This window comes from Myotis myotis, unplaced genomic scaffold (assembly GCF_014108235.1).
Source record: "Myotis myotis isolate mMyoMyo1 unplaced genomic scaffold, mMyoMyo1.p scaffold_m19_p_16, whole genome shotgun sequence".
Classification (NCBI taxonomy): Eukaryota; Metazoa; Chordata; class Mammalia; order Chiroptera; family Vespertilionidae; genus Myotis; species Myotis myotis.
This window is the reverse complement of record NW_023416320.1, coordinates 43,742,610-43,769,857: the sequence shown is the minus strand read 5'-3', so window position 1 is coordinate 43,769,857 and position 27,248 is coordinate 43,742,610. Positions and strand designations below refer to the sequence as shown.

At 54.3% G+C, this 27,248-nt stretch overlaps 2 protein-coding genes across 19 annotated transcripts in view; one reads left to right on the top strand and one right to left on the bottom strand.

Moving 5' to 3' along the window:
• Positions 1–21,637, top strand: part of MTSS1 (MTSS I-BAR domain containing 1) — a 135,669-nt gene extending 114,032 nt beyond the window's left edge. For 4 of the 17 annotated variants that reach the window (XM_036338658.1, XM_036338666.1, XM_036338668.1 and 1 more), the window contains 9 exons: positions 6,941–7,098; positions 8,111–8,218; positions 9,579–9,676; positions 11,093–11,303; positions 14,615–14,734; positions 15,538–15,732; positions 16,830–17,003; positions 17,364–17,526; positions 18,699–21,637. In XM_036338658.1, the coding sequence (XP_036194551.1) occupies positions 6,941–7,098; positions 8,111–8,218; positions 9,579–9,676; positions 11,093–11,303; positions 14,615–14,734; positions 15,538–15,732; positions 16,830–17,003; positions 17,364–17,526; positions 18,699–19,459 (1,988 nt within the window). In that variant the 3' untranslated portion in view covers positions 19,460–21,637. Of the gene's footprint in view, positions 1–6,940; positions 7,099–8,110; positions 8,219–9,578; positions 9,677–11,092; positions 11,403–14,614; positions 14,735–15,537; positions 15,733–16,829; positions 17,004–17,363; positions 17,527–18,698 lie in introns of all 17 variants that reach the window. The other 13 variants (XM_036338659.1, XM_036338661.1, XM_036338673.1 and 10 more) reach the window with 10 other exon arrangements.
• A 1,265-nt stretch (positions 21,638–22,902) lies between these two features.
• NDUFB9 (NADH:ubiquinone oxidoreductase subunit B9) lies at positions 22,903–27,229 on the bottom strand. Of its 2 annotated transcripts, none has more exons than XM_036338656.1 (4): positions 27,072–27,229; positions 26,061–26,253; positions 25,213–25,326; positions 22,903–23,134 (listed from the first exon to the last, which is right to left on the bottom strand). In XM_036338656.1, the coding sequence occupies exons 1-4, from the start codon at positions 27,170–27,172 to the stop codon at positions 23,003–23,005; spliced, it is 540 nt and encodes a 179-aa protein (XP_036194549.1). In that variant the 5' UTR covers positions 27,173–27,229; the 3' UTR covers positions 22,903–23,002. The 2 variants fall into 2 exon arrangements, with proteins under 2 accessions (XP_036194549.1, XP_036194550.1); XM_036338657.1 differs by lacking the exon at positions 27,072–27,229 and adding an exon at positions 26,681–26,703.
• Between the last annotated feature and the right edge of the window lie 19 nt (positions 27,230–27,248).

Below are 27,248 nucleotides of genomic sequence, written 5' to 3'. Positions count from 1 at the left end.
AAAATTGCGTGTGCGTGTGTTCAATCACTTTCTTCCTTCCATGTTTGGCACTTTCATGGATTAGCATGACATTCAAAGAGCTTTTGAATCAACATAATCCAGTTTAGACTCATGGAAAGAAGAAATACAGAGTGATTTAAACCCTCCCTTCCCCAGGAAATAAATATCTTTATACATACATATGTATCTAAGAATATATATGTGTGTGTGTGTGTTTATACCACAAACGAAACCTGTAGAGCCACATTCAGTAACTCCCTCACAGTAATTTCCAAATCAGGTTTGGTTGTATTAATTAAGCTGGCAAAGTATCTTTTACTTTGTGCCCCCAGAACTAGAGAGTTCTATTCAAAACTTAGAATTCATTCAAAAAACAACAACAACCCAACAAAGTATTTCTTATTTCAGCAGAGTTTGTGGAATGGCCAACTTCAAAGGTATCGGGTACTCAAATTCAATAATCAGAATGATTCTTCTTGATTGAATGTCAGACCTCATCCTGTGGGTGATTTTGCTACTAAACCTTCACGTTGCTCTTGGCGTCTCGGGGCTGTCGGACTGTCCGTCTGTCCGGGAGGCCCGTCTGCGAGGTGTCCGCGTGTCTGAGCATCCGCACTGAGCAGCTCCCAAGGGGGGTTTGGGTTGGATTCTGTCACCGACGACAACAAACCTGAGCCACCCGGGTCTCCCCTGACAGGTGGGGGCACAGCTCTGCCTCGACTTCCCCTGACTTCCCCTCATGGTGACGTTGGGCTGGTTCTTCCCCAACTTCATGAATGGCGATCCTCCCGGGCCCACGCTGTGCTGTGGAGCAGCGCGGACAGTGCCGCGTGCCCCTCGGGAGGGCGGTGAGACCCGTGCTCCGTGCTCATCGGGATAAATTTCATGTAACGTAGCCTTGTCCGTTGGACAGGCGCATGCTGGCGCTTTGGTGCGTTCACAGCGTTGTGCAGCCATTCCCGCCGCCTAATTTCAGAGCACTGGCATCACCCCCAAAAGACGCCCCCATTCCCGGTGCCCCCCAGCCCGTCGCTGAGGGAAGCGGGAGATCGTGCTGTAGTTGGAGACCTGGCCAGGTGCGAATGGCTTCTGTCTCCTCTGGTGCAGGACTAGGCGGAGGTGAGCAGGGACCCGATCAGGAAAGACTTGACTTTCGGGACTGTGTGAAGCCCTTGAAGACTTCCTGGTTTCTAGAAAGTTCCGCTGTGACGGTGTCCCTCTGGATTAGATACAGTGTCTGTTTGGGGTAGATAGATAGGGTCCCAACTGGAGACCGCGTTAGCGAGTGGCTTTTGTTCCGGTGAGAGGTGACCGTGGCCAGGGCGCAGGGATGGGGAGGTGATCGGGTTCGAGAGCAGTTTGGGAGAAAGTAAGTGAAAGGGGGAGTTGGAGGGGCTGCAGGTTCCTGGGTCGGGCGACGGGGGGAGGGCGGGAGTGTTTCTCTAAACACAGAGGAGGAGCCTTCCCGGAGACAGGAGGCCACGTGGATTCTCCGTGAGCCCAGGCCGCCGTGGGGGGCGGGGGTTCTGTGGTTCTCTGAGCCGTCTCGTCTCAGTCTTTGCTTTGACGGACAGCCGCCCGCCCAGCGAATCTCAATGACGAAACGCCTACCTTTAGGGGAAGGATTATGGACCTCGAACTGAATGCTCATTTTTTAAAAACCCCACGTGCCCTGCATCCTCCCCTGCTGAGGTGCCAGGGACGCGATGGCGCTGACCCCTACCCAGTGCCCACCCCGTGCTGCGTGCCTCATAGGAACGAGGTCGTTTGGCCCCAGGAGCCATCTGAGCTCTAGGAACCCACTGCTATTCACAGCTCACAGATGAGGAGACACTGAGGCCCCGCATGTTGGCAGAATAACAAGTTGAGTTAGAACATGTTTAAGTCAAAAGCCTCCAGTCTGTCTTTCTTTTCCCTTTGGGGAACCAGTCAGTCCTGCTGCCGGACATCGGGGAGGCCTGTAGAGGGAAAATGGGAGCCGCTTCCGTTGGGAAAGGGAATTTTTCATTCCAGAATCACCCTGCGTGCCCATGTCTGCATTTATATCCCATTTGTCACCGGCTCGGAGATGCCATCCATCGTAAGATGCACCATTATTTTCTAAACCACGAAAAAGAAGCCCCTGCTGGTTAAACTACGACGGCACGCCATGGATTGCAGGACACAGCTTGATTTGTGAGGTGCAAAGGTGTGGCAAGGGGGGCTGTTAGAGTGAAATGCAGTGTTTGTGTCAGGGCAGATGGCAGTCATTTTGTGGGATTCTGGCGGCTTCCTCAGACATCTGTCTCCGGAAAACAAGTGATTTGGATGTTTTCTGACAGCGATCTTGGCCGGGGTGGCCTGGGTTGTTCTCCGCGGGGAAGCCCTCCCCCCGAGCCTGGTGTCTGCGTGGCCCGAGCCTGGTGTCTGCGTGGCCCTCGAGGCTCAGGTGAGGGCTGCAGTGTGCGTGGGAAGGGGCTGGAGGCCCCGCCTCACGCTGATGTCACCGACTGGCTTTTGAATTGGGCTGTCGCGGGCGGACATGGGCCACTCAGCTCCCGGCATGTTTGCTGTGAGCGTGAAGGGGGGGCCTCTGAGCAAGAAAGGCCGAGGGCGGGGGTCTGGCCGGGCCCATCCCCAGCTTGGTGGCCCTGTGCCAGCCACTTGGCCTCCCCCACTCAGTTTCCCCCTCTGTTCAAGGGGGTGTTAATGCCTGCCTCGAACATGTATGTAAAAATTAACGAAAATACAGAGTAAATGTTGGGAAGGTAAGGGATCTTCATGCCACTCCAGGAAGGTTTGTGAACTCCCCCCCCTTAACCAGCAGACAGCCGGCAAACCCCCTCCTTCAGGGAGCCACGCTGGCCGTGCCCTGGCGCCCGCCCATCCGTCTGGCATGGCCCAGGAACGTTTCTTGGGAAAAGGAGAATCGTGTGGTTTCCCCTGGGGAGCAGGGGCTCCTGGCTCTTGTGCCTCGGGATTCCGAGACCTGGGCACTGGCAGAGGGAAACCATTCTCAAGACCGAGATGGCTCAGGCCGCACAGGCCAGGTCACACAGGGTCCCGCGTCAGGAGTTTCATCTCAAAGCCCATGGGAGGCGCCCCTTCCTTCTTTTGGCTGCTGGGCTGGCCTCGAATTTGCTAGTTTTATGGTCTTAGGCCAGGGGTGGGCAAACTTTTTGACTCGAGGGCCACAATGGGTTCTTAAACTGGACCAGAGGGCCGGAACAAAAGCATGGATGGAGTGTTTGTGTGAACTAATATAAATTCAAAGTAAACATCATTACATAAAAGGGTACGGTCCTTTTTTTTTTTTTTTAGTTTTACTCATTTCAAACGGGCCGGAAAAGCCCTCGGGCCGTAGTTTGCCCACAGCTGTCTTAGGCCATATAAGGCCAGGGCAGTGGAGGCCAGTGAGCAAACACAGAGGGAGCTAGTCTCTCCCTGCCTCCTTCATCCGCAGGTACCTGCACCCGTCTTCAGGCAGGTGTGCTGGGCAGAAGGTGCAGGATCCGTGGGGGCTGACGTCACTCAGAACTAGAGAAAGAAAGATGGGCCTAGTACGGGGCGTGTCGTGAAAGACGCGTAAAAGGAACTTCTGAGCTCACCCGGCCGAATCCTAATCTTGGGAGAGAGTTGGAGGAGGGTTTGCCTGAAGGATGGAGGCCTGCAGGGTGAGCAGGCCAGGCAGGTGGGGAGGAGGGGGGCGTCTGTGAAGGCGGGTGGGAAGCGGAGGGAAGGGGGAGGGGAGGGAGGGGTGAAGAGCTCCAGGCCGGGAGTGGACCGGCTGACCCATGCATGCCTGGCAGGCAGGCCCTGTTAAGGACATTGGACTTTTCTTGCAACAGGAGCTGTTGGCAAGAAGTGATAATACTTGCATTTTTAAAGGAATTGGGGCTGCCGATCTAAACGCAGTCGGGGTGACACACGAGGGGCCCTTGCAGCTGTCCAGTGAGGGTGGCGACAGGCGAAAGGAGAGGACAGAGAGTCTGTGTGGGAGGGAGCTGGAGCGGCCAGGACGCGTGCGGAGGTGCCGGCGCTGCTGCCGGGGAAATGAACAGGCTGCCCTCCACTCCCACCTGACTTGTGGGCCTGCGAAGACCTCCGTGTCTGAAGGCCATGCATCCGACTGGGGCATGGAGTCACTTCCTGCACAGTTGCTTTTCATAAACATGGTTACACGTCGTGTCAGTTTTTATTTTATTAAGAAATAAAAACACAATAAAATTGTGTTTTCAGGTTCCGATACGTCCTGAGTAGAAATGTACTCACTGCAACTATAATTACAACAATCTTGACAGCTTATACTTAGTTTAGAGCACCGCAACTTGAAAGTCCTTTAACTATAACAACACATGTTTAAGCTAAGTCTTCTATAATCATAGAATCCTTTAGATTCCTGTTTATGAGATTAGGTAACACTTGGTTCTGGTCACTTTGCTTTTCGCTGTAAGTATATTTTTAAAACCCAGTTCTATTAGTTACAGATAGACATGTGCCTTATAACTTATGAAAGGAAGAAAAGATACACGTTTCCAGTTCCTTATCGGTAGAGACTGATAATACAAGGGATTGCTGCCATAATCAAAGCACATCCAAGCCGTTGGTCAAGCATTGTGCCTTTTAGTCTACTTTCTCTCCACCCCCTCCACGGAAGTTAAGAGCATGCCGACCTGGTCTGCAGCCTCCGTGTGTCATGGGCTGGGGAGCCAGGAAGAGGCTGAGAGGCGTGCCGGAGGCCTTAGACCAGCCCCGAGTCCCGTGGCCTCCCGGCTGGGCCCGGGGTCAGCCCACGCTGCAGGTTGCAGGGGAGCAGGGAACGTGGGCGCGTCCCAGGGCCTCCCCGCCCGGGGACCTGTGTCGTGCACACGCTCAGCGTAGTACGTGGGTTCAGGTGTGCAGCCAGCACTTAAATAGAGGAAGAGGGAACCCACAGTTCTCATAGGGGTGTCGACCCGGCTTCCCTCCTGGAGCTCCTGTCTGTGGCTGGCACGGCTGGGTGTCCTCCAGAGGGAGCCCTGGCGCCCCCAGCCCGCCCCCGGAGAGGGCGGAGAATGCCCGTGTGGGCTTCCTGTCCACTAAGAATTCGGGAGAGCCACGGCCCAGCGGCCAGGCCAGTGTGTGTGGATGGCTGCCCTGCCTCCCCTGGCAGCGGCTGGAGATGCTGGGGCCCTGATAGGATTATCCTGGCTGGATGGTGACAATGGGGGAATGCCGAGCGGGTCACCTTGAGGACACGCAGGACCTTCTCAGGCAGCAGGTCCCTGTGCTGTGAGTGTTGGATGCCGTCCCTCCGTGGGGTTCAGTGTGCGGAGTGTGGTCCCCCCGCCCCCACGTGTGTGCTCACTTGGTGAGGGCTGTGCATGCGAGTGTTCACTGTGCCTACGGACAGCGGAGGCGTGTCCGGGGCGACCTCTGGCTGCATGTGACTTCCCTTTCTGTGCCGACTCCGAACGTAACCGCTGCCACAGAAGTGACGTCCTTATAAACCCCAAGGACCTCTTTGCTGGGGCGTTCTCGAAGGCTGCCCTCTTGCTCCAAATTAAGCCTCTCGCCTGCTTATGAGAGAAAACACAGAATCTATTCCTTCATTCGAGGCCATTTTCCCTGGCCCTTTTCTTTTCAAATGGTGCGTCACATTTAAGTTCCCTGTGTCACTGCTAAGAGGGGGACGTGGTGACGGGCAGGAGGCGAGTGGCGCTGGTTCACAGGCTCCTGCCGGTCACAGAGGCACAGGCTGTGTGGGCGCCGTCCCCACTCTCTCCCTTCCCCGAGTGACCCTGCACAAGGCCCCCGCCTTCCCGAGGCCTTGACCTCCACTGAAACACCAGCAGGTGGGCCCCGATGACCCTAAGGCCTCCGTCTCGAATATGCTGTGTTTAAAACAAGCATTTGTTGAGCACTTGTTGTCTGCACACATGGCATTGTGCTGGGGAAGGGGGGGGCGGGTAGTCCACGAGCCTGCCCTGGAGAAGTTAGAAGTTCTGTCTCAGGGTTGGATGATGGGGGGAGCCCCTGGGTGGGGAGCCGGGGGAGCTCACGCACTGGCCTCCCAGGCGGTCACCCTCATTCCCCCTGCCGGTCAGGTTGACAGTAGCCGCACCCCTGACACGGGGCCCGTTCGTCCCTGTTTATCTTCTAGGGCAGCAGACTTCTCCAAAGGGCCTGATTGTGAAGTCTGTCTCGGAGGTGCTGCCCTGCAGTTGCAGCAGGAGTGGGCCTAGTCACTGCGTAAATGACGGGGCGTGGCTGTGCTCTGATAAAACTTTATTTATAAAGACAGTTTGCCCACCGAGTTCTAGAATTGTTTCCAAGGTTAACACCCTGTTTTAAATGCTAGAAATGGCTGCCTCCGTAGTGGACCTGGCTGGACACGGACCCAGCTCAGCATCGATACCACCTTCAATTTCTCGCCTGCGACCTGGGTGGGACCCTGTGATGACGGGGCTTGTTTCACAGGAAGCACATTGAGAGCTCTCCCCTGGGAGTCCCAGGCCGCAGAGCCGGACTGACGCTGGCCACCCCTGCTTCCGGCACAAACTCCTGTGCAAACAGAGGCTCTTTGATGGAGGTTGGCCCAGCAAAGCCAGCTTTGCCCATTTTTGGGGACATCCACAGGCCCTCGCCTTGTTCACCCCTGAGCCTGTTCAGAATGTGCTCAGAGGCAGGAATTCCGTCTGGCTGCCATGTCCCGGGGTTTGTTGGCAGAGGGCTCTGAGGGGCTGCCCAGGGCAACAGGGCAAGTCAGGAGTTGCCTTCCCGGAAACCCTCCTCGCAGGATGAGCCAGGATCCCTGGAACTTGGAAATGGCTGGCCCAGAACAGCAGCACCTTACGTCCTTTCTGGGTGTAACCAAGTAACTGAAGTCTCGGACGAGTGTGGTTCCCCCCAGCAGCCCAGGGAAGGGGCGGCCGCCCTGGGAGCTGTTTCAGCAGCCAGCCGCTGGCCCTGTCGTTCGCAGGGAGGGGCGACATCCAGCCACAGTTGGACAGCGCGCTCCAGGATGTCAACGACAAGTACCTCCTGTTGGAGGAGACCGAGAAGCAGGCGGTCCGCAAGGCGCTGATCGAAGAGCGCGGCCGGTTCTGCACCTTCATCTCCATGCTGCGGCCAGTGATCGTAAGTTAGTGGGAAGTTCCGGGAGGCCCAGAGTGCCATTGGGAGGAGACTCCCTCCTATTTATCTAGCCGCCATGCTCGAGTCATGGGCACCTGCTGTGCGTCGGGAATCACGATAGGAGGGACCAGGACTTCTGTGCACGTTGCTGCTGGCCGCACAGCCCACAGCTCTCCTGTTCTTAGCACCAGTTGCTGCGCTTACCTTTTCTCCCCGAGTCAAGAAAGCCTGGCAGAGTGGTTCTCAAAGTGTGCTCCCCAGGCCAGCAGCGTCACCTGGGAACTGGTTTGAAATGCACATCCTCGAGCCCAGCTCTGGGGGTGGGGACCCAGCCCCCTGTGCTTTAAACAAGTTCCCAGGGGATTGGGTGACCCACTGGCCAAGCTGCATACCAAGGAGTGGCCGTGAGATGAATATGGGAAGAGCCTCAACAAGCCAAATAGGCTTGTGTTTTCTTTTTATAAAATATATTTTTATTGATAAGAGAGAAAGAGGAAGGGAGAGGGAGAGAGAGAAATATTGATGGGAGCCGCATCCATCAGCTGCTTCCTATGCACCCCCTCCTGGGGATTGAGCCCACAACCAGGGCATGTACCCCGACTGGGAATCGAACAGGTGACCTTTGGGTGCATGGGATAATGCCCAACCCCCTGGGAAACACTGACCAGGGCAACATAGGCCCATTTTAAATAAATTGGAGGGCCGGCTGCAGACCTGTGGGAAGGCAGGCAGCCCATCCAGCGGCCTGCAGCCCAGACCCTGCGAGGCGGACTGCGGCTTCGCTTTGGCCTGGTGCACCCCTGTCCGCGGCACGCAGGCCACTCCGACGATGGCAAATCTCCTCTTCCCAGAAGAAAGGCTGGTAGTGCCTTCAGCAAATGTCCCAGTCCCAGGGGGCCTTTCCTGAAAAGTCGAAAGTGTCAGCCAGTGACCCTGGTAGAGGTGGTCGGGCTGGGACGATGCAGTGAACCCCCCTGCTCCCCCCCCATAACGCGCTGCGCACCCTTCCCGGCAGGAGGAGGAGATCTCCATGCTGGGGGAGATAACGCACCTGCAGACCATCTCCGAAGACCTGAAGAGCCTGACCATGGACCCCCACAAGCTGCCCTCCTCCAGTGAGCAGGTAGGCATGCTGCCAGGCGCTCGGGGACAACCCAGGGAGAGGCGCTTCTAGGTCCCGAGGGTCCCGGGGGCAGGATCCCACCAAATCACATTCACGCCTCACAGTGAGGCGCAGTGCCCATCCCTGCAGGCCGTGCAGAGCCTGTGTGCGCTCGGGGACGGCCTCCTCAGCTCATCTTCCCAGGGTCCCCCTCACAGAGGACACGGCGCCGGGAACAGTCCCTGAGCCACGCTCACCCAGCTCCTTGGTGGCAGGACTGAGATTTGAACCAAGCAGTCAGTTTCCAGAGCCTGTGCTCGTTAAAAAACATATTTCTATTGATTTCAGAGAGGAAGGGAGAGGGAGAGAGAAACATCCATGAGAGCGAGAATCATTGATCGGCTGCCTCCTGCACGCCCCACACTGGGGATCGAGCCCACAACCCGGGCACGTGCCCTGACCGGGAATCAAACCCTGACCTCCTGGTTCACAGGTTGCCCCTCAGTCACCGAGCCACGCCGATGGGCCAGAGCCTGTGCTCTTAGCCTCTGTGTCCATCTACCCTCTAGAAATACACTCCTGATGTGGGTGTATCTTGGCCGTCATGTGAACCATTCTAATGAGGGTCTCTCTTACGAGAAAGATGACATTTTTGGTGCTCATTGATTGGGTCATGTGACAGTCACACTGTATCACGTGGGAAGAGACATGTCTGGGGAACAGCTGATGAATCACATCGTGGCTTTGGCCTTTGCATCAAATTCTTGTCGCCCCTTTGGAGAGCCAGCTCAGAAGGCAAATTGGAGAGCTTTTATTTTCCATTCTATGAAATTTCCCTTACGAGACCCCAGCATGCATTCTCTCTCAGTAAATAGACATTTATAGAGCACCTACTGTATGAACAAAAGGAGACCTTACACTCAAGTAGCTATCAAGTGGGGGAGACAGTCGTAGAAGTAACTGTGAAAGAATTGATTTGCTCTTGATTCTGTCACGTTTATAATAGCGAATCCTGGGCCAATAGGGCACAAGTGACCGCTGACGCTCTAATGGCGAAAATGCAAGACCAACAGATCCTGGTCTTGGTGATGCTTCAGGACGAAAACCCTGCCAGTTCTAGCCGTGGGTGTAAACGGCTCTTGTACAGTGTTGATCTGTCACCGTACATCTCCCTCCCTCTCTTTTTTACTGATAGTTCAGCCCCCCATCATTCATTACATTTTTGCTTGTCTCAGAAAAAGGATTATGACATTAATGGATTAGTAGTGTATACTCCCCACCCCTCGATGATGGCAGCATTTGGATGTTACGGTTTTAAGATGTGACAGGTAAGGCTTCCCTTCTCCGCACCTCGCTTACCCGCCTGGCTCTGTCCCTGTAGGTGATCTTGGACCTGAAAGGCTCTGACTACAGTTGGTCATACCAGACGCCGCCCTCGTCCCCCAGCACCACCATGTCCCGCAAGTCAAGTGTCTGCAGGTAAGAGAAGCCAGGCTCCGCCCTGCTCTGAGGACAATTCTTCTTCTTTTTCTTATTCTTTTAAATATTTTTTAAAAATACATTTTTTTGACTTCAGAGAGGAAGGGAGAAGGAGAGAGAATCATTGATCGGCTGCCTCCTGCTGCCCCACACTGGGGACTGAGCCCACAACCCGGGCATGTGCCCTGACCAGGGATCTAACTGTGACCTCCTGGTTCAAAGACTGATGCTCAACCACGGAGCCTCGCCGGCTGGTTTACTGTCAGTTTCCGGAGAGAACCCTGACACACTGATGTCCAGGATGAGCCGCTGGAGGGCGTTGCATGGCTTCCCCGTCAGCCCCCATCCCCCGCCTGGCCGATGGGAGTGGAAAGCCAGCCTCATGAGCAGTACCCCCAGCAGCCTTCTCCCAGCATGCCCCGGTGTATCTGTCAGGACTGTCACACCAAGTAATCGTACTGTGGACAGTCACAGTGCCTGACCGCCTTCTTAGCGTCACAGTTGGACAGGAAACTTTCAGGGTTCGGAGCAGGAACCACACTTTCGAATCCCAGGCTGGGCTGCTCATTTCATCCCTTCAGCTGCTTCTAGGGCTGCCCTGTGGGTGTCAGCTCTGCTTGCTCGGACCGGGGACTGCTCAGCGTTCTGGTTTTCATGCTCTGAGTTGGTGTACAGACGGCAGAGCACTTTTCTTACGACTGGAAAGGGAATGCGGACAGAACACCCAGAGGGCGTGTGTGATTTCTCGACATCCTGTTTACTGTTTATTCTCAGAAGCAAACGGCTTAGTGTGGATTGTCTTCGGTCGCTGAAAGCTGCCTGCATCTTGCCAGAGGGACTGTTAACAACAGGCCCACAGATATTTTAACAGAGAGACGCCCATGATCAGGGTAGAGCCATTCGTTAAAGCACCAGCTTTGTTAATGCAGCACTGACACACACACTGAGGATAAGATCACCCTGAGATGCCGTTGGCGCCTGCCCCGCCAGAGCAGCGTCGGCTGGATGACCTTGGTCTCGCGGGCCCAGGCGGCCCAGCCAAGGGTCACACTCGCACATTCCATCCACGTCACACTGACGCCTTCCTGGTGTAGCGACGGGGCCCTGGTTTCTGCTGGCGGACGAGGACCTGGCAGAATTGGGCAGGACCTGGCTTTGCAGAATCACAGGCCTCCATGCCCCAGACGCCTCATCACACCGTCCATCAGAGACCCGAGTCCCGGCAGCTTGCTTTTCCCCGGGGCTCACGTGAACAAGGCCTTGTTTACGAGCCTAATGAAGTGGCGCTTTGGGAACACGCCTTATGGCTTGTGCTGCTCTGAGGCAGAGCCGGTGACATTGTTGTCCCCCCTTCCCTGCCCCCCCTCTCGTTTCCTGGCCCCTCCTCTCACCCCGCCCCTCTGCTTGGCCCCGCAGCAGCCTGAACAGTGTGAACAGCAGCGACTCGCGCTCCAGCGGCTCGCACTCGCACTCGCCCAGCTCCCACTACCGCTGCCGCAGCTCCAACCTGGCCCAGCAGGCGCCCGTGCGGCTGTCCAGCGTGTCCTCGCACGACTCGGGCTTCATATCCCAGGACGCCTTCCAGTCCAAGTCACCGTCCCCCATGCCGCCCGAGGCCCCCACCCAGGTAAGGGTGCCCTCAGCTCGGGGAGCAGCCGCCACACCTGGCGCCCAGACCACCATCGATGGCCGAGCCCTTGGCTTGGACAGGCCTCTGAATGCAGACGTGAGAACACGGGTTTTACGTCTCATCTTTACCTGTGTTGTTCCCCCAAAGGGAGGGAGACTGCAGGTGGGCTGGCAGCCGATGTTCATGGTGGGCGGTTGAGTCACACTTTGGTTTGGGGAGTTCCCACACCTGAGCGCATGAACTTCAGAGAGGGCTGGCTCCCCCTGGCGCCCCTGTGAGGGCCTGCTTAGCGTGCTGTAGCTGATGGGCATTGCACAGTGGGCCGCCCTCGCCATCTCTGTTCTCTGAGACTCTGCCGCGGGGCAGTGCCCGGAGCCCGGTCACTCTTGGGCTCCGTTGACCGGTTTATGTTGAGAAGGAGAATGGCGCAGCACAGCCTGTTGGCACTTTGCTTCTGGGAGGAGGGGAGGTGTCAGATCTCTCCCACCTCAGCGGGCTACGCAGGCCAGCCTCAGCCCAGCCGGGATCCCCCGGAGCAGCGGGCAGGAGCTGGGCAGGCATCGCCTGCCGCCTGCCCCCTCCTCCTGGTGCCTGTGTCTGGCCTCACACTTAGTAAGTGGCACGACACGGAGACCAGGAAGTGGGAGGGCCCAGTGCCCGCCGCGCCATCAGCCGGGCATGGTGGGTTCGCCCGTCCTGTCTGTGTTGAGCTGCCCCATATGCAGCCTTCGGTCCAAGACCCTGTGGACTCAGGACGTCACATGCTTGACTTGTTTACCCAAGTTCCCGTTTGCCCGACAGTCACTGGCCATCTCGGCGGCCAGGCGCCCTCCCGCACGGGTTTGCCGCGTAGTCCTTCCAGCAACACGTAGGCTGCCATGACCCCCGTTTTGTGGACACGGAGGCTCGGGGCTGCGGGTGACCCGCCCGATAGCAGTTACTGTCCTGCAGGTCGCGGACCTGAGACCTGGGAAAAGGCTTCTACCGCCTGCTCCCCCTCAGCCTCGGGGCGCCCCCGGGAGGGTGCGTGGGGGGCCCTTTGTGAGGAGGAAGCCGCTGCGTGCGTGGGGACTGCCTGCCCGTCGGACATGGTGACCCCAGCCCCTGGCTCCTCGCTCCCTGGGAAGGCAGTTTCCCGCTGACCCAGGAGACCCGGCCTGTCCTCCTGGGAGAGAGACTCGGTTTCAAACAAACGCTCGGGGCCGAGAGCTGCGGCTCCAAGTTCCCATGCGCTTGTCGGACTGGGTGGGGCCTGGTCGCGAAGGTGTCCACGTGTCTCCCACGCAGAACGGAACGACTGGAAGGAAAGCAGGATTTCGCAATTCCTCCAAGGCTCTTCGTTGTGCTGCTTAATTCTTTGTGTTTTTAATCAACTGACAAACTAACCCCGTCTTGCGCACTGGCACCCGCTTCTAAAGAAAGGGGGGCGGGTGCTGCAGCCTCCCCGTCTGAGACGTGTGTGGGGCGCAGCGGCGCTCGGGGAGGCAGAGGTGGCGTGTGGGACTCACTTAAACCTCAGAGCCGGTGCCCGAGGTATGGGGGCCAGCAGCTTTAGGGCCTTTCCTCAGGGTGCTGCAGAATTTACTAGAAAAATCTATTTTTCAAAAAAGGCTCTACTGCTCCTTATCATTATAAGGTAGCAGGGGAATAAAGGGAATGGCGCAAATCACAGGCCAGAGGCTGCAGTGTCCTGAGGGCAGTAATACTGTCTTCCTTTGGGGAGAGAGGGAGGAGCACAGCTCAGCCCCCACCCCACCCCCCGCCCCGGCAGACACAAATGCCGAGTGAGTGTTGAGTTCTCGCACTTTCCTCAGTCTGCTCTTTAAGTGTCCCTTCACCCGTGCGCCCAGGAGTGGGCCCGTGCTGGTGGTGAGGGTCTGGTCCTAGGGCCGCTGAGGCTATCAAAACAGGAGGTTCTTTAGAAAAAATGAGAAATCAAAAGCTGCATGACCTGCAGCCCTGGGGTTCGCTGGCCTTGTCCAAGCCGCACACGCTGGAATCAGAGGAACCAAGATAGACAGTCCTGGTGCGTCCCCATGGTGACAGACTCTCTGCACCTGGCCACGCGCTATGCATAGACACACAGGTATAAACCCTCGCTTTGTCTTATCTGTTAGATACTGCTGATCCCTACTCTAAGGATGAAAACAGGTTTAGAAAGATCAAGCCCATGATTCCTTGGCTGACAAGTGGCAGAAATGTCACTTAAATCCAAACCTTCAGACTCCGGTCCCGACTGCTCACCCAAAATGGAGCTCGGGGGGTGGCTTCGGCTGCACGGAGCCCCCGTACGTGCGGGGTGTCTCCTGGGCCCCGTGCCTTTGCAGGAAGGGAACGCCACTGCTCTGTCCTTGTGCAGGAACCTTTCCTTGGCCGGTGGAAGGGGTGACAGAAACACTAGTCCTGCCTCCTAGACAGTGAATACAGGAGCACTTCTGGGAAAGTAGTAGGTCCCAGTGGGGCTGGGCTCGCTGGCTTATTTATTTGTGTTTGTATTGATTTCCTTTAACCCTTTGAGTGCCAACCAGTATCCTAGGAACTACGCTAAAATTGCCAAGGCATTTTGAGTTCAGGTTTTTAAATTTTTTCCCCACATAAAGCGTGAACTACTAGCATCTAATAGTGACACTGCGGGAGGAGCGCGATGGCGCTCCCGGCACTTTTGGCGAAAGACAGGAGGAGTGTGATCGTGCTCCCCAGAGGGGGAGAGAGAGAAAAGCATCAATAATGCGAATCATCAATCGGCTGCCTCCTGCACGCCCCCTACTGGGGATCAAGCCTGAAACCCAGGCATCTGTGCCCTGATGGGAAATCAGACCATGACCTCCTGGTTCATAGTCAGCAGTAAACCACTGAGGCGCCCTGGCGGGGGGGCCGGGGCTTATTTAAGCAAATGGCCAGAGATGGCAGCTAACAGTGAAAACACCTAAAGCAGATCCCTGGGTGGGCTCAGTGCACTCCCAGGGGACTCCTAGGAGGAGAAGGTCGTTGTCCCTCATCCATTCAGCAGTTCGAGCACCTGCCATGTGCCAGTTCAGGACTAGACACGCCAGTCGGGGTCCAGGGCGCTTACAGTCTGCGTCCGGACTTGGGGTCTCACGCTTCTCAAGGGCTCGACGGCCTGTGGGTGCAGCCGGGGAAGGAATAACCCTAACGCTCTGCTCTCTCACCCTTCCTCTCCTGTGTGTCTGTCTCTCTCTGCGTGCTCTTCCCTGCCCCCATCTGTTTTATTTTTACTCACCGTTACTTTTTGGTGCGTGTGGCCTGGATTCTGTGGGTCCCCTCGTGTGGTCCCTCCCCGGCTGCAGAACTCGTCCAGCTCGGCCTCCTCGGAAGCCTCCGAAACCTGCCAGTCAGTCAGCGAGTGCAGCTCGCCCACCTCGGTCAGCTCAGGCTCCACCATGGGCGCCTGGGCCTCCACAGAGAAGGTGACCGACCGGGGTCCGCCGCCACGGCCCCCCCGCCCCCCGCCACCCCCCGCCCGCTGCTCATGCCCAGGCGCAGGAACCTGGACACTCAGGATCGACACGGAGAGCTTGGGGACGGGATGAGGCTGAGGGCTTTCTCCTGAGGGTGTCTGGCTCCCAAACAAGGACCGTGAGGCCGTCCCGAGGGCGAGTCGGGCTATGGGGAATGCGGAGGTGTGAAGGCTTCGTCCCAGAGCGCGTGTGCTCATCCCCCGCCCTCCCCAGCTTCCCACCCCGCCTGTCCGACCTCCTGGCCACCTCACCCCTGGGCGTGACATTTCACCGCGTCGGGGGCCATGTGCTTTCCTGCCTTTTAGTTCGCAAACCACCCCCTACTCACCCCGACTTGGCATCTGCTTCTGAACAGTGTGATGATGTCAGAAACCTACAGCGAACAGATTCAGTGGAAGACACTTTAGGGTTTGTAAGTTTGCCAGATGAGATGAGCACTACGAAGGGATGTTGTGTGAGTTAAATACTCAAAAACCATTGAGAGCGCCACAGAGGGACACGGTCAGTTCCCCACTGTCCTCCGATAGCGGGGCAGCACTTCCTCCACCGAACACGGCCCGGCGTCGGGGAAACGGACGTGCGCTCTGCACCCGCTCCTCCCTGCGTCCTGGCTCACCGTGAGCGCCAGGCCTGTGTTTGTCAACAGAAGTCCAGGGCTTCCTCTCATTGAATGTCAATGCCATCTTGTATCTCCACACTCATCCTGTTATATTAATTTTTTTCCTCCCCCCCCTTTTTTGTTTCGTTTTCAGTTGTCTAACGGGTTTACTCACTATAGCTTATCAAGTGAGTCCCATGTGGGGCCCGTGGGGGCAAGCCTTTTCCCCCATTGCCCGCCTGCCTCCCGCCTGCTCCCTCGGGTCACCTCTGTCCACCTTCCAGACTACAATCATTATTACACCATTGGGCCCGGCATGTTCCCGTCATCTCAGATCCCTAGCTGGAAGGTTTGTGTCTCTCCTCCCTCCTCCCCCCTCCCCCCTCCTTTCCTCTCTCATGGCCTCCGTGCTCACCTCCTCCTGTCCCCCCAACCTCACCCTGGTTTCCCCTCTCCCCCTTCCTTTCACACTCTGCCTTCTTCCCCATAACACCTCTCCCCAAGGCCATTCCCACCGGGAGAGCCAGAGAGTGGCAGGCAGCTTGGAGTTAAGACAAATCCACCAGGAGCTGAGATTGGAGAGGCTCCTGTTACTAAACATGAGTTAACCCCATCGGGTAGTAGACACAGATGTGACCTGCAGAGGTGTCAGTTCCAAGTCCCAAGTCCCAGTCCGGCCTCCGGGGCCACCTGAGAGCCCGTTACCGGCCGGGAGGGTCCCCCACAGCCACGCTCCCCAGACTTTCCCCCAGGCCCTTACTGGACATGGTAATAACATCGTCAAAGTGCACACGGACTTAATCTTAGTCTCCGCTGTTTATATTAAAACGTGTGCTTCAGTGTAAAAGCCAAAGTGCAGCAGATGCCCCAGGGTGTTCTGCTTTATTTTGAGAGGAGGTCCCTAATTTTGAGCAGGTCTTCACTTCACCCCTCACACGTGATGTGGACCCCTCAGACTCCTAACCTCCCAGCTGCCCCGGGCGCCTTTCTTCCCCTGTGAGGGCCACAGGACACATCCTGAAGTGCCTTTTGGGACCCAGCTTTCCTAGTGGAGGGTCAGCCTTCCGGGGAGTGGCTGCAGTTCCCTCAGCGCCCCCTGGTGGCCGCTCCACTCGAGCGCAGTCATCAGGGACTGGACTGGTCCCTGGCTGGTGCCTTCAGACACCTAGACAGCCGGTAGCTGTAGTGGAGTCTCCCACAGGCCGCTTGTCCGGTTGTTGAGGATTTTTAATCTTTGAGCAGATGTGAGGAAACGGGAGGTGACCAGGGGGTCCCCGAAGGGTGTTCCACTCCCTTTAGAGCCAGGGGAGGGAAGACAAGGGGCCTGCTGACCAGTCTGAGCTTCCCCCAAGGGGACCAGATGCCTTCTGTGGGCAGCTGTCTGGAAGGTCCGCAGCCCGCACCCGGAAGCGAGGCCCTGGTGCCTGACCACACTGTTCTGCGTAGGACTGGGCCAAGCCAGGGCCTTATGACCAGCCTCTGGTGAACACCCTACAGCGCCGCAAAGAGAAGCGGGAGCAGGACCCCAGCGGAGGAGGACCCGCCGCCGCGGGTGGCCCGCCTGCAGCTGCCGAGGAGGCTCAGAGACCACGGAGCATGACCGTATCCGCTGCCACCAGGGTGAGGCTTTCGTCCTCTCTCGCTGGGCGGGCCCCTCTAGACCTGGCCGGTGGCCAGTCGCTGACCAGCATTGGGGACCTCGCAGCTGAGGGAGCTGAGCCCCTCCCCGCTCCCTGCTCTCCAGTTTTCATGAGGCTCCCAGGGAAAAGCCTGTGTGGGAATCAGACTTGTCGAAATCTCTAGAGCCTGGGTAGGGCCCAAGCAAGTTCCTGTTCCTGGGCCCACAGACAGGCAGTGTTCCCAGGAGCAGACGAGGACTAACACCTGGTCCCCACTCGGAGGGGGTGCGGAAGGGCCCTGGGGACAGCAGACAGGGGAGTCACGGCCCTGTGGCTTGTCTGTCTCTCCTGCACCCTGCAGCCTGGCGAGGAGATGGAGGCTTGTGAGGAACTGGCCCTGGCCCTGTCGCGGGGCCTCCAGCTGGACACCCAGAGGAGCAGCCGGGACTCGCTGCAGTGCTCCAGTGGCTACAGCACCCAGACCACCACCCCGTGCTGCTCAGAGGACACCATTCCCTCCCAAGGTACCAGGCAGCTGGGCTTCCCGGGCAGGACCCGTGAGGAGAGGGAGGTCCTCCCCGGGCGGACGCAGGGGGCGGGAGTCCTGCGAACCACCTTCCCCTTGGAAGGGCCTGGAGAGCTGGCCTGCCTGGCCGGGCCACTACCACAGTGACTGGCTGTTGCAGCTTGTTTTCACCTGCAGGGTGCAGGGTAGTTCTCAATGGGAACTCAGCCGGACGCTGTTAAGGAGAACATCATTTGTGTTTCAGCACTTCATTTTCCCATTTAATGTTCTCAGCCGCTTATATAACACGTCTTTTTACCCCATTTTACATACATGGAAACTGAGCCTGCGTAACTTCCCCAAATTCATGCAATACGCAGCAGAGCTAGAGTCTGAACCTAAGGTCTATGAGAGTCCGAAGCCCAAACTCTGAACCTGTTCCAGCCAAATCCTCTCCACCATGCCTCCCTCGCCCCCTCCCTATGACACTCCCAAGCCAACAGCATAGCAGCTGGAATGGGTCTGTGATAGCTGACCCTGTTTGCAGTCCATCAAAGGGATTTGCTGCCCAAGGGACATGTGCAACGTCTGGTGACATTTTTGGCTGTCAATACTGGAGGGGGTGCTAGCTGGCTGGGGTGCTGTAAATACCCTGTAGTACACAGCACCCCTGAGTTCATATGGTCCACAATGGCAAGTGTTGCCATTCAGAAATCTGAGCTTCCCGTCCCCTCTGATACCATTTTTTAGGAAATGGAACTTATTGATGGAACCCATGTGTACCTGTCTTCAGGGATTCATTGCCCGTACCTCCATCTCCTTCATAGGGCTCGCCTAAGGAGTTAGTTGAGGGAGGTAGCAGGGTCTGAGGTAGTCTGTTTGGGGCTGTGGCTCGCATTGAGATCTGGACTGGAGGGCGTGGGGAATCTCTCCGCCGCCTCATTCCTTAGAGATGCTCGGGGAGCTGTGCCTCTGCCTGGCCGTTTTCCATGTCGCCTCTCCACCCTCTGGGAGTGCGTGCCTTCCACGCCAGCAGTGCTAGGCGCCCGGGTTACATCAGGGAACAGCAGGAAGGTCCCGCCGAGGACTGCTCACTCGCCCAGTTCCTAAGGACGACAGAAGCCTGGGGAGGCGTGGGTGAGACCGTGGCTAAGCACCTTGCCTCTTGTGCCTTTTGTTCTCCCAACACAGAAGAATCAGAAAGCAGAGCCGCTGCCTTGGAGGTTTCTAATCGAATCCTATCATCAGTTTCAGATTACGATTATTTCTCGGTAAGTGGTGACCAGGAGGCAGACCAGCAGCAGGAGTTTGACAAATCCTCCACCATCCCGAGGAACAGCGACATCAGCCAGTCCTACCGACGGATGTTCCAAGCCAAGCGCCCGGCCTCCACTGCTGGCCTCCCCACCACCCTCGGACCTGCCATGGTCACCCCAGGGGTTGCAACCATCCGACGGACCCCTTCCACCAAGCCTTCTGTCCGCCGGGGGACCATTGGAGCCGGTCCCATCCCCATCAAGACACCCGTGATCCCCGTGAAGACCCCAACCGTCCCAGACCTCCCTGGGGTGTTGCCAGCCCCTCCGGATGGGCCAGAGGAGCGGGGTGAGCACAGCCCCGAGTCGCCCTCTGTGGGTGAGGGCCCCCAGGGGGTCACCAGCATGCCGTCCTCACTGTGGAGCGGCCAAGCCTCCGTCAACCCTCCCCTTCCAGGCCCGAAGCCAAGTATCCCTGAGGAGCACAGACAGGCGATCCCAGAGAGCGAGGCCGAAGACCAGGAGAGGGATCCCTCCAGTGCCACTGCCTCCCCGGGCCGGGCTCCAGAGAGCGAGCCCGCAGACCTGAGCCCCAGGGATGCCCCACAAGGAGAAGACATGCTGAATGCCATCCGAAGGGGCGTGAAACTGAAGAAGACCATGACAAATGACCGCTCGGCCCCTCGCTTCTCGTAGGCTCACGAGAAATGCTGCCGGGGGGAATGACTGTTTAATAAAACCTAATTTGTCTTATCCATTCCAATCGATAATCCAACAAAAGATTTTGTAGGCAACTCAGAATACAGCTCTTTTGAAAGTACTCCACACCTTTAGATAAGAATTAAAAGCAACATATGTAACTGACATAATCTTGACCTTTTAATTTGTAAATATCGACAACTTACTTTCTGCACATTTAAAATTAGTTTCCCTTTTGATTTTTCTGAAGGTGCCAAATTCCACTTAACTTTTTTATAAGTCTTTGTAAAATTTTAAATGCATAAGGGGGGGAGGGCTCAGGGCAGGGGAACCACGAAGTAGTTAATTTCGGAAAAAAAAAAGGGGTATCTTTTTCTTTTTCTTTTCCTGCAAGCTTTTGTAGATGCATTGTAGAAGTCTGGCTTAGAAGCAAATTCAAGTTATTTTAATGTACAAACAAAAAGGTAAGAGGTAAACTCTTCACTTCAATACATGACGTTCCGAATGAGCAAAGCAGTAGTAGGAGTTGATGAGCGCTATTCAGAGTGAAATGAACCTGGAGGGCAGACTGTTGGGATTGGGGGGAGGGCCGCGGGAGGGGCACTGTCAGCATAGCCGACCTGTCACATTTAAGAGTAGCCTGGTAGGTTGAATTTCTAGTAGCTTCATGGTTAATGCATCCGAATAAGCCATACTGGACTGCGGTGTTTGTTTCTGTAAGGTGTTTAAGGACTTCCTTTCTCCCATTCCTCCTGACTGCACACAGCACCCACCTCCAATCCTGTGCATGCTGCCACCACCGGGTAGACATAGAATTTATCCCCCATTAGTTAGTTACTCGTCTGTTATACCCATTTTCATCGAATCCAGATGCATCCAAAAGGGTAAGGCAGTTTCAAAATGTGAAAACATTTAAACATGATAGCAGGGAATTCTTAGATAAAGCAAATGCCTTTTACTTAACTGTGCCCAGCAGGCTGGGTGCATTGAAAAGCCCAAATATTTTGAAATAACTTGAGCAGATTTAACAAGAGTAACCAGCTTAGTGTCCAGCAACTTGCCAATGTGTTTACCAATCCGGGGGCTTGTTTTTCTTAATTGGCTTCATGCTAAACAATGAAGAGAGGAGGATTTATTTATTGTCACTCGGAATCTGACCACTAGACTGTCCCTCTTTTTGTATTCTAGGTAATGTTTTTTGGAATGGATTTATGTCTTTTCTTCTTTAAGTGAAAGTTAAATTTGTTACAATGCCCATCCCCTAAAGCCAACAGGGACTTGTAGATTTAGAGGGTTCATGTTTGGAGAATGTAAACATGAAAAAGCAAGCAATTCCTAGTAGCTGGCTCAGCTGCCAATGCCCCTTTGTGACCAGACCTGTCAAGGGATGATAGGGGCGTGGTGGGTCCCACACACCCTGCAGGTTCCTGTTGGCTCCTATCTTCAATGACATAATCTTATGCTTTAATACATAACTGCATTGGATGTGAGAGTAACGTACCTGTATAGTCATTAATTCTATATATTAACATTTAACACTGCTGTGATTGCTCAAGGACATTTTATGTTATGGCTTTAAAGCAAAGGCATGATTATTAGAAACTATTTAAGCTTTTTTTTCTTTGAAAAACAAGCTCCTTTTACAGAATATAAGCAACAGTAGTGCCTGTGGTTTAGCCCACCAATCTCGAGGACTAACAAGTAGCTGATGCATTGTGCATATGATGCTTGAGATGGTTTTTGCAAAAGCAGAAATCACTGCAAGGTAATTACAATAGGTAAGAGTGGTATTTTAAATCTTTGAAATAAATGGATGTAACTGTACCTCGGTACAGCTTTTCACTTGTTTAGTTTTTAAACGTTAGTATAATCTGAAGAAATTTAATATAAAATGTTGCCAAATTTACTGTAGAAAGAATGTGACAAAACACCTTGGGTAGTCCTGTTTGTGTTTTTGCATATTGTAAAAGCAGTGTCACAGCTACAAATAAAGAAATCGTTTCTAAAGGTAAATTATTGTGGTTTAGTTGCTAGTTTGTACTGAGAGTTGACCTCTCCCTGTGCAGTTTTTTGTTCTAAACTTGTATAAATAACAATTGTGTAATGTGTTTCCCTTCTATCTTGTAACAATTGCTTCAGCCTACATTATAAATAAAGAACCACTAGGAAAAAAAAGTCCTGTATTTCAACTCTTATTAAAATTCACTTGGTCTTCGCTAAATGTTAGAAGATGCACTGAGACTCAGGCTTAGCTTACTTAGAAAACTGACAGAACATTATTTTTGTGATGATTTTGATCCCTAAGAACAGAAGTTGCCTGAACTAATTATTTGAATGCAGTTCCAACGAGTTGTCAAGAATGCAAGGTAGCTGGGTTCAGTTGACCTTTTATTTTTGTGAATCCTCACCTAAGGATATTTTCTCCATTGTTTTTTCAGAGTGTGGAAGGAAGGGAGGGAGGGGGAGAGAGACAGAGACAGACACATCGCCTGGTTGCCTCCTGCATGCGCCCCAACTGGAGGTAGGGGTAGGGGGATGGGGACAAACTCGAAACCTAGGTACCTGCTCTTGACTGGGGATCGAACCCTAGACCCTTCAGTGCACGGGCCCATGATCTAACCAGTGAGCCCCATTGGCCATGGCTGGCTTTACCATTGAAAGAAACCTCTTCAAAGGGTTAGAGTTCTGCTGTACCCTTACCTTTGAGTCTGCAGGCAATCCAAGCTACAGTAGAGGAAGCAAAGCTGGAAAACTGCCTCCAAAGCACGTGAGGTTCATCCCAAATCGGACCCTTTAGCCCTGCCCATCAAACTTCCACTCCTGAGACTCCAGGTTTATTTGCTGAATGTGTGCTTCTTAGAGAAAGGTGTTTAATCAAAACAAATTCCATCAGTAGAATCTTTAGAAAACCAAGACGGTAGCGTAAGTCCTTAACATTAGCATACCTCTTCTCAGCCTCCATTCCTTCCAGACACGAGCACTAATTAAGGCTTCAACTAGAGCAGCCGTGGGCAAACTACGGCCCGCGGGCCAGATTCGGCCCGTTTGAAATGAATAAAACTAAAAAAAAAAAAAAGGACCGTACCCTTTTATGTAATGATGTTTACTTTGAATTTATATTAGTTCACACAAACACTCCATCCATGCTTTTGTTCCGGCCCTCCGGTCCAGTTTAAGAACCCATTGTGGCCCTCGAGTCAAAAAGTTTGCCCACCCCTGAACTAGAGTCTCTGACTCAATCTTCAGAGTAAACCTTGTACCTGGTTCTGCTACAGTTGTCCCTTATTAAGAACATGTGCTATCTATGTGACTTAATGGGGAAGAAAAGCACACATCTGACTGACGACACATCACATACTTTTCTATGCACAACTGCCATGGAACCTGTAAGACAGCGGCAGTCCCCTGGCATCCCGTTACTCCTCACACAGAAGAACACATCAGTCATACCTTTTATTTTTATTAGGGCAAGTGTGTATATTTTCTGTAACTTATTTCACTTGCAAGCAGGATTGGTGGTGTGTCTTCCTCTCTCTGTCTCTATGCGGGCCGCTCCCGGGGCCTGGTCACAATATGCCACCACAGTGGGGGCAAATCACCTTCCTTTCGGGCAGGGGGCAAAGCTTCAGTGATGGGACCACCAACTGGGGTTTCCGCCTGCAGCTGCTTAACCTGGAAGGGGTCAAGGAGGGACCAGTTAGAAAAGGAGCTGAACAGACGGTCCCGGCTGTACAGTTAGTGTCACCTTTGTTCCTGCTGTCACATCGCATGCTGTCTGATCCTCACTACTGAAGTGTTTGTTCATACCTGCATTATTTGATCCCACACTTAACTCAGAAAAAATGTCCTCAAAGCTTTTCCTGTTCTTAAAACAGCAAAGCTGAGAAAAACTCTCCCGCCCACCTTATTCATTAACCCAAACCATGACAACTACTACTTCAGTTCCCCTGGTTACGGTCTCCCCACCTAAACTCTCCCACAACAAAAATGGATTTTTGTGTCTCAGCTAAGTGTTCTCCAAAAGCACCAGTAAGAAATCTCAAAAATAAAAGAAATCTCAATTCATGTATATTAGGGATGTTAACTTTAAAGCCCCTCTCCCCCAACAGCAACCAGGATAAGAAGCAACACACAATCACATGAAAAATATGCCGTTATGCCTGATATTGACCAGCTACCCCAGTTCAGGGATCTCCCAGACGATCACGGCCCTCACAAGGAGGAAACCCAGAGACCCACTTTGCAGATCAGTGACTTTATGAAGCTCCTCCAGAAAAATCCATCCTGGAATGTGGTTAACCTGAGCCTCCAGCACATGTGCTGTTTAACAACGTGGCAGAGACAACAGCAAGAGGAGGAAGGTTTGTGCAGGGGAGAGGGGGTTAGTGTGTCACCTGCAGTGTGCACCTCCTGCTCTCCCTGAATCACTGCACCTCCAGTTCCCAATGCAGAGACAGGCCTCCGTGCATGCTTGGGGTCCCACACCTCTTCTCGAAACTCCCTCCACCTTTCCACCCCTCATCAACATTAACAAGTTTAACTTCTCCCTCCTTCCAAATTACGCACCATCAGTTCTCGTCTTAGAAAATAATCCCTTGGTCTCGTTACTATTCTCAGCAGAACTTCTCAAGAATCCTCTCTCCTGTCTTCTCTTCCTCACTCTGCTCACTACTGTCAGGTGACTAAACCCTCCAGAAAAGGCTCCGGCCACGCCCACTAATGCCCTTCCTGCAGCCAAACTCTGCACATTATTCCCAGTCCTCACTCTGTTTCACCTTTTAGCAACTTTCAGCAGAGAGGACGGGCCTGGCCATTCCTGAAACACTTTCTCCGGGACCTGCGGCACACCCTCCTGGCTGTCCCTCCCTTGCCGGGTGCTCCTCGGTCTCCTTTTCCTGACCTCGACCAGTGGAGTTCCTGCGACTTTTATTTTTCTAGTCTCCTGTCAAGACTCATCTACTTCCCTGATGTTGAAAACAACTGTTAGCTCACAAATGTCTTTCAAGCTCCTTTGACATCCAGATTCCCACATCCAGTCACCTTCTGACATCTGCACATAATGTCTTAGGATTCTTAAATTTAACACACTTAAAACTGAGCATTAGAATGCCCCCCGACACCCCACCTTCCCTATCTAAATAAACCATCAGTAAACTCCAGATGTTAAAGCTTATAACCTGGAAACCATTCTTGATCCTCACTGTCCCTCACTCCCCACCCCCCCACATCCAATCTATTTCTATATCCCTCCAACTATCTCCTGAATCTACTTCCCTCCATATTCATTGCATGCACCTTAGTGCTAGCTGCCATAATCTTTTGAATAAACTGCAATAACCTCAAGTTGGTCTCTCCACTCGTCACCTTACCCTCTCCAATATATCTTTCACACTACAGCGAGATTAAGCTTTGAACAATGTGAAGCAGACGTGAAAAGGGTCCAAGGCACTGCTGGGGAGTAAGGTTAAGGGATAACAGGGCATAGCAAGAAGGAAAGGCAAAGGACTGAGGAGGAGGAGAAGGGGAAAAGCAAAATTAGAGACCAGAAAACCCAGAAGGAAACAGCGTAACCAATTTGGAAGATGGCTGTCAGCGTCCCATGTAACTGAGAAATGTGTATCTAAGAAGCAAGGGGCCAGAGTAACTGTCATAACTGGACTCCAGACCTCCTCAGTGGGACAAAACCTGAGCTCCTTCCAGGTGCTGACCCCGTGGGCCAAGCCACCCGGGAAAATGCAGGTGAGACTCACCTCTCGCTCCCAGCTTTCCCTCCGCAGTTTCTTCCACTGCTCTCTCTTGGCAAAGTAATCAGGATACATTGCCTTCTCAGAAGGGTGCCAGTCATCTAAGCACCACTCAGGAACCTGTCAGGAGAGGAAGTCATGGCGTCAGTGCACAAGACACATCTACCTGCCGCTGACAGGTCCTGCACAACAAACTCCAGGTGCATTTTTATTCCATTCCAGGTGTCAGACGTTTGACACCAAGCAAGCAATGAGCAGCAGAAGATAAGCAGGGAGAATGCCTTTGAGTAAAACAGCCTGGGGTTGAAAAACAGCACGGCCCGTTCAGAAAGAACTGGCATTACCCCTTCCCTACGTGTGCCCCCTAAACATCCAGTGGGTTTATGTTCTTTGGAAGTATTATCTAGAATTTCTCAGAAATTCTAAACACCAATACAGACTGGTTCACCTTAAGGTCCAAAAATGGGGTATTTACCAAGTAATTTAGCATTCTCCTTTGCCAAAAGGATACCACAAGCTGAATTTGGAAAGAAAAGTCTTTTTAAAAAATATATTTTATTGATTTTTTACAGAGAGGAAGGGAGAGGGATAGAGAGTTAGAAACATCGATGAGAGCGAAACATCGATCAGCTGCCTCCTGCACACCCCCCACTGGGGATGTGCCCGCAACCCAGGTACATGCCCTTGACCGGAATCGAACCCGGGACCCTTGAGTCTGCAGGCCGACGCTCTATCCACTGAGCCAAACCGGTCAGGGCAAGAAAAGTCTTAATGTCACCTGGAAGGAAATCTAGCTGCCCCTACAAGGGTAACTCTGGAACGGGAGGAGCCAGCCGCAGGCTGGCCGCACGCACCTTGTAACACTCGTATCTCTCGTAGGAGGTGCCCCCAGGAGAGTCGGGGAAGATGTATGGCTGAGGATGCTGGTTGTGCCAGAACTCTTCCTCCGCCTCCCTCAGCAGCCGGGTGGCCTTCACCATGTCCTTTTCATTCTTATGTTCGTCAAAGCGAGCTCTCATCAAACAAGCGAAGTACCGGTATTTGTCCCTTAAACCAAAAGGATTTGGGGGAGATGAGAAATGTTATCTCCTCGCCTAGACCTTTTCCAATGTTTTGAGGTTTTCCCCAGAAGCTCTCCCCCTGGGATGAGGTTTCCGGGTTCTGATAAGGGAGTGGAGGCACATTTGGGTTGTCACCTCAGCTTGTACTGCACCTGGGCCACGAAAATAATCTATGTCTCAAGACTATGCTCTAAGGCCAGTCTCGGAGGGAGGTGGAGTGAATGGGGTAGTTCGTAAAGGGCCGAGGAAGCTGCAAGGAGGAAGCTCTCGGGAAGCTGCGAGGATGAGATGCTTGCACTCGGGCACCTGAGCTGTAATCCTGGCCGGGCCACTTACCAGCTCTAATGCCCTGAGCAAGTTACTCTCTCTGTCTCTAGTTCCTCACCTGCAAAACAAGGCTAACTAGTCCCTACCTCTCAGCGTTGCTGTGAAGACCTAAGAAAGTCATGCACATAACATTATGAAGAATGCACATATTAATATCAGGAACGAGGCCGTACAGGCGGCTATTGTTCGGCGAGCGCTGGAGGCCTAACTGCGGCTTTAGGCACCGGACCGCCCGGTGCGATCCTCCCTGCCGAGTGCTGCGTTCTTAGCAGAGAGCCGAGGCCCGGGCCAGAGAGCAGCTCTTCCAGGTCTCGCAGCCCAGGGGCGACGATGCGGGGCCTCGAACCCGGGTCTGCGGGGCCGAGGGGCCGCCTTCCCCCTCCGTCCCCGAAGTCCTTGAGACGTCGGCTCCCTGGGGACTCGCGGCCTCCGTCGGCTTCCCCGGAGTCACCCCCCGCGCGCCGGGCCCTCTCCCACCTGTGGACGCAGAAGGACTCCAGGTGGCGCAGCGCCCGCTTATAAAGCCGCAGCACCTTCTGCTGGTGCGTCAGGTAGGCCGCCGGCGCCGAGAACGCCATGACGGCCGCTCACCTTCAGCGGCCGCGGGGGCTGCCGGGAAACGGAAGCCCGGCGGCTAGGGGCGGGGAGGCCGGA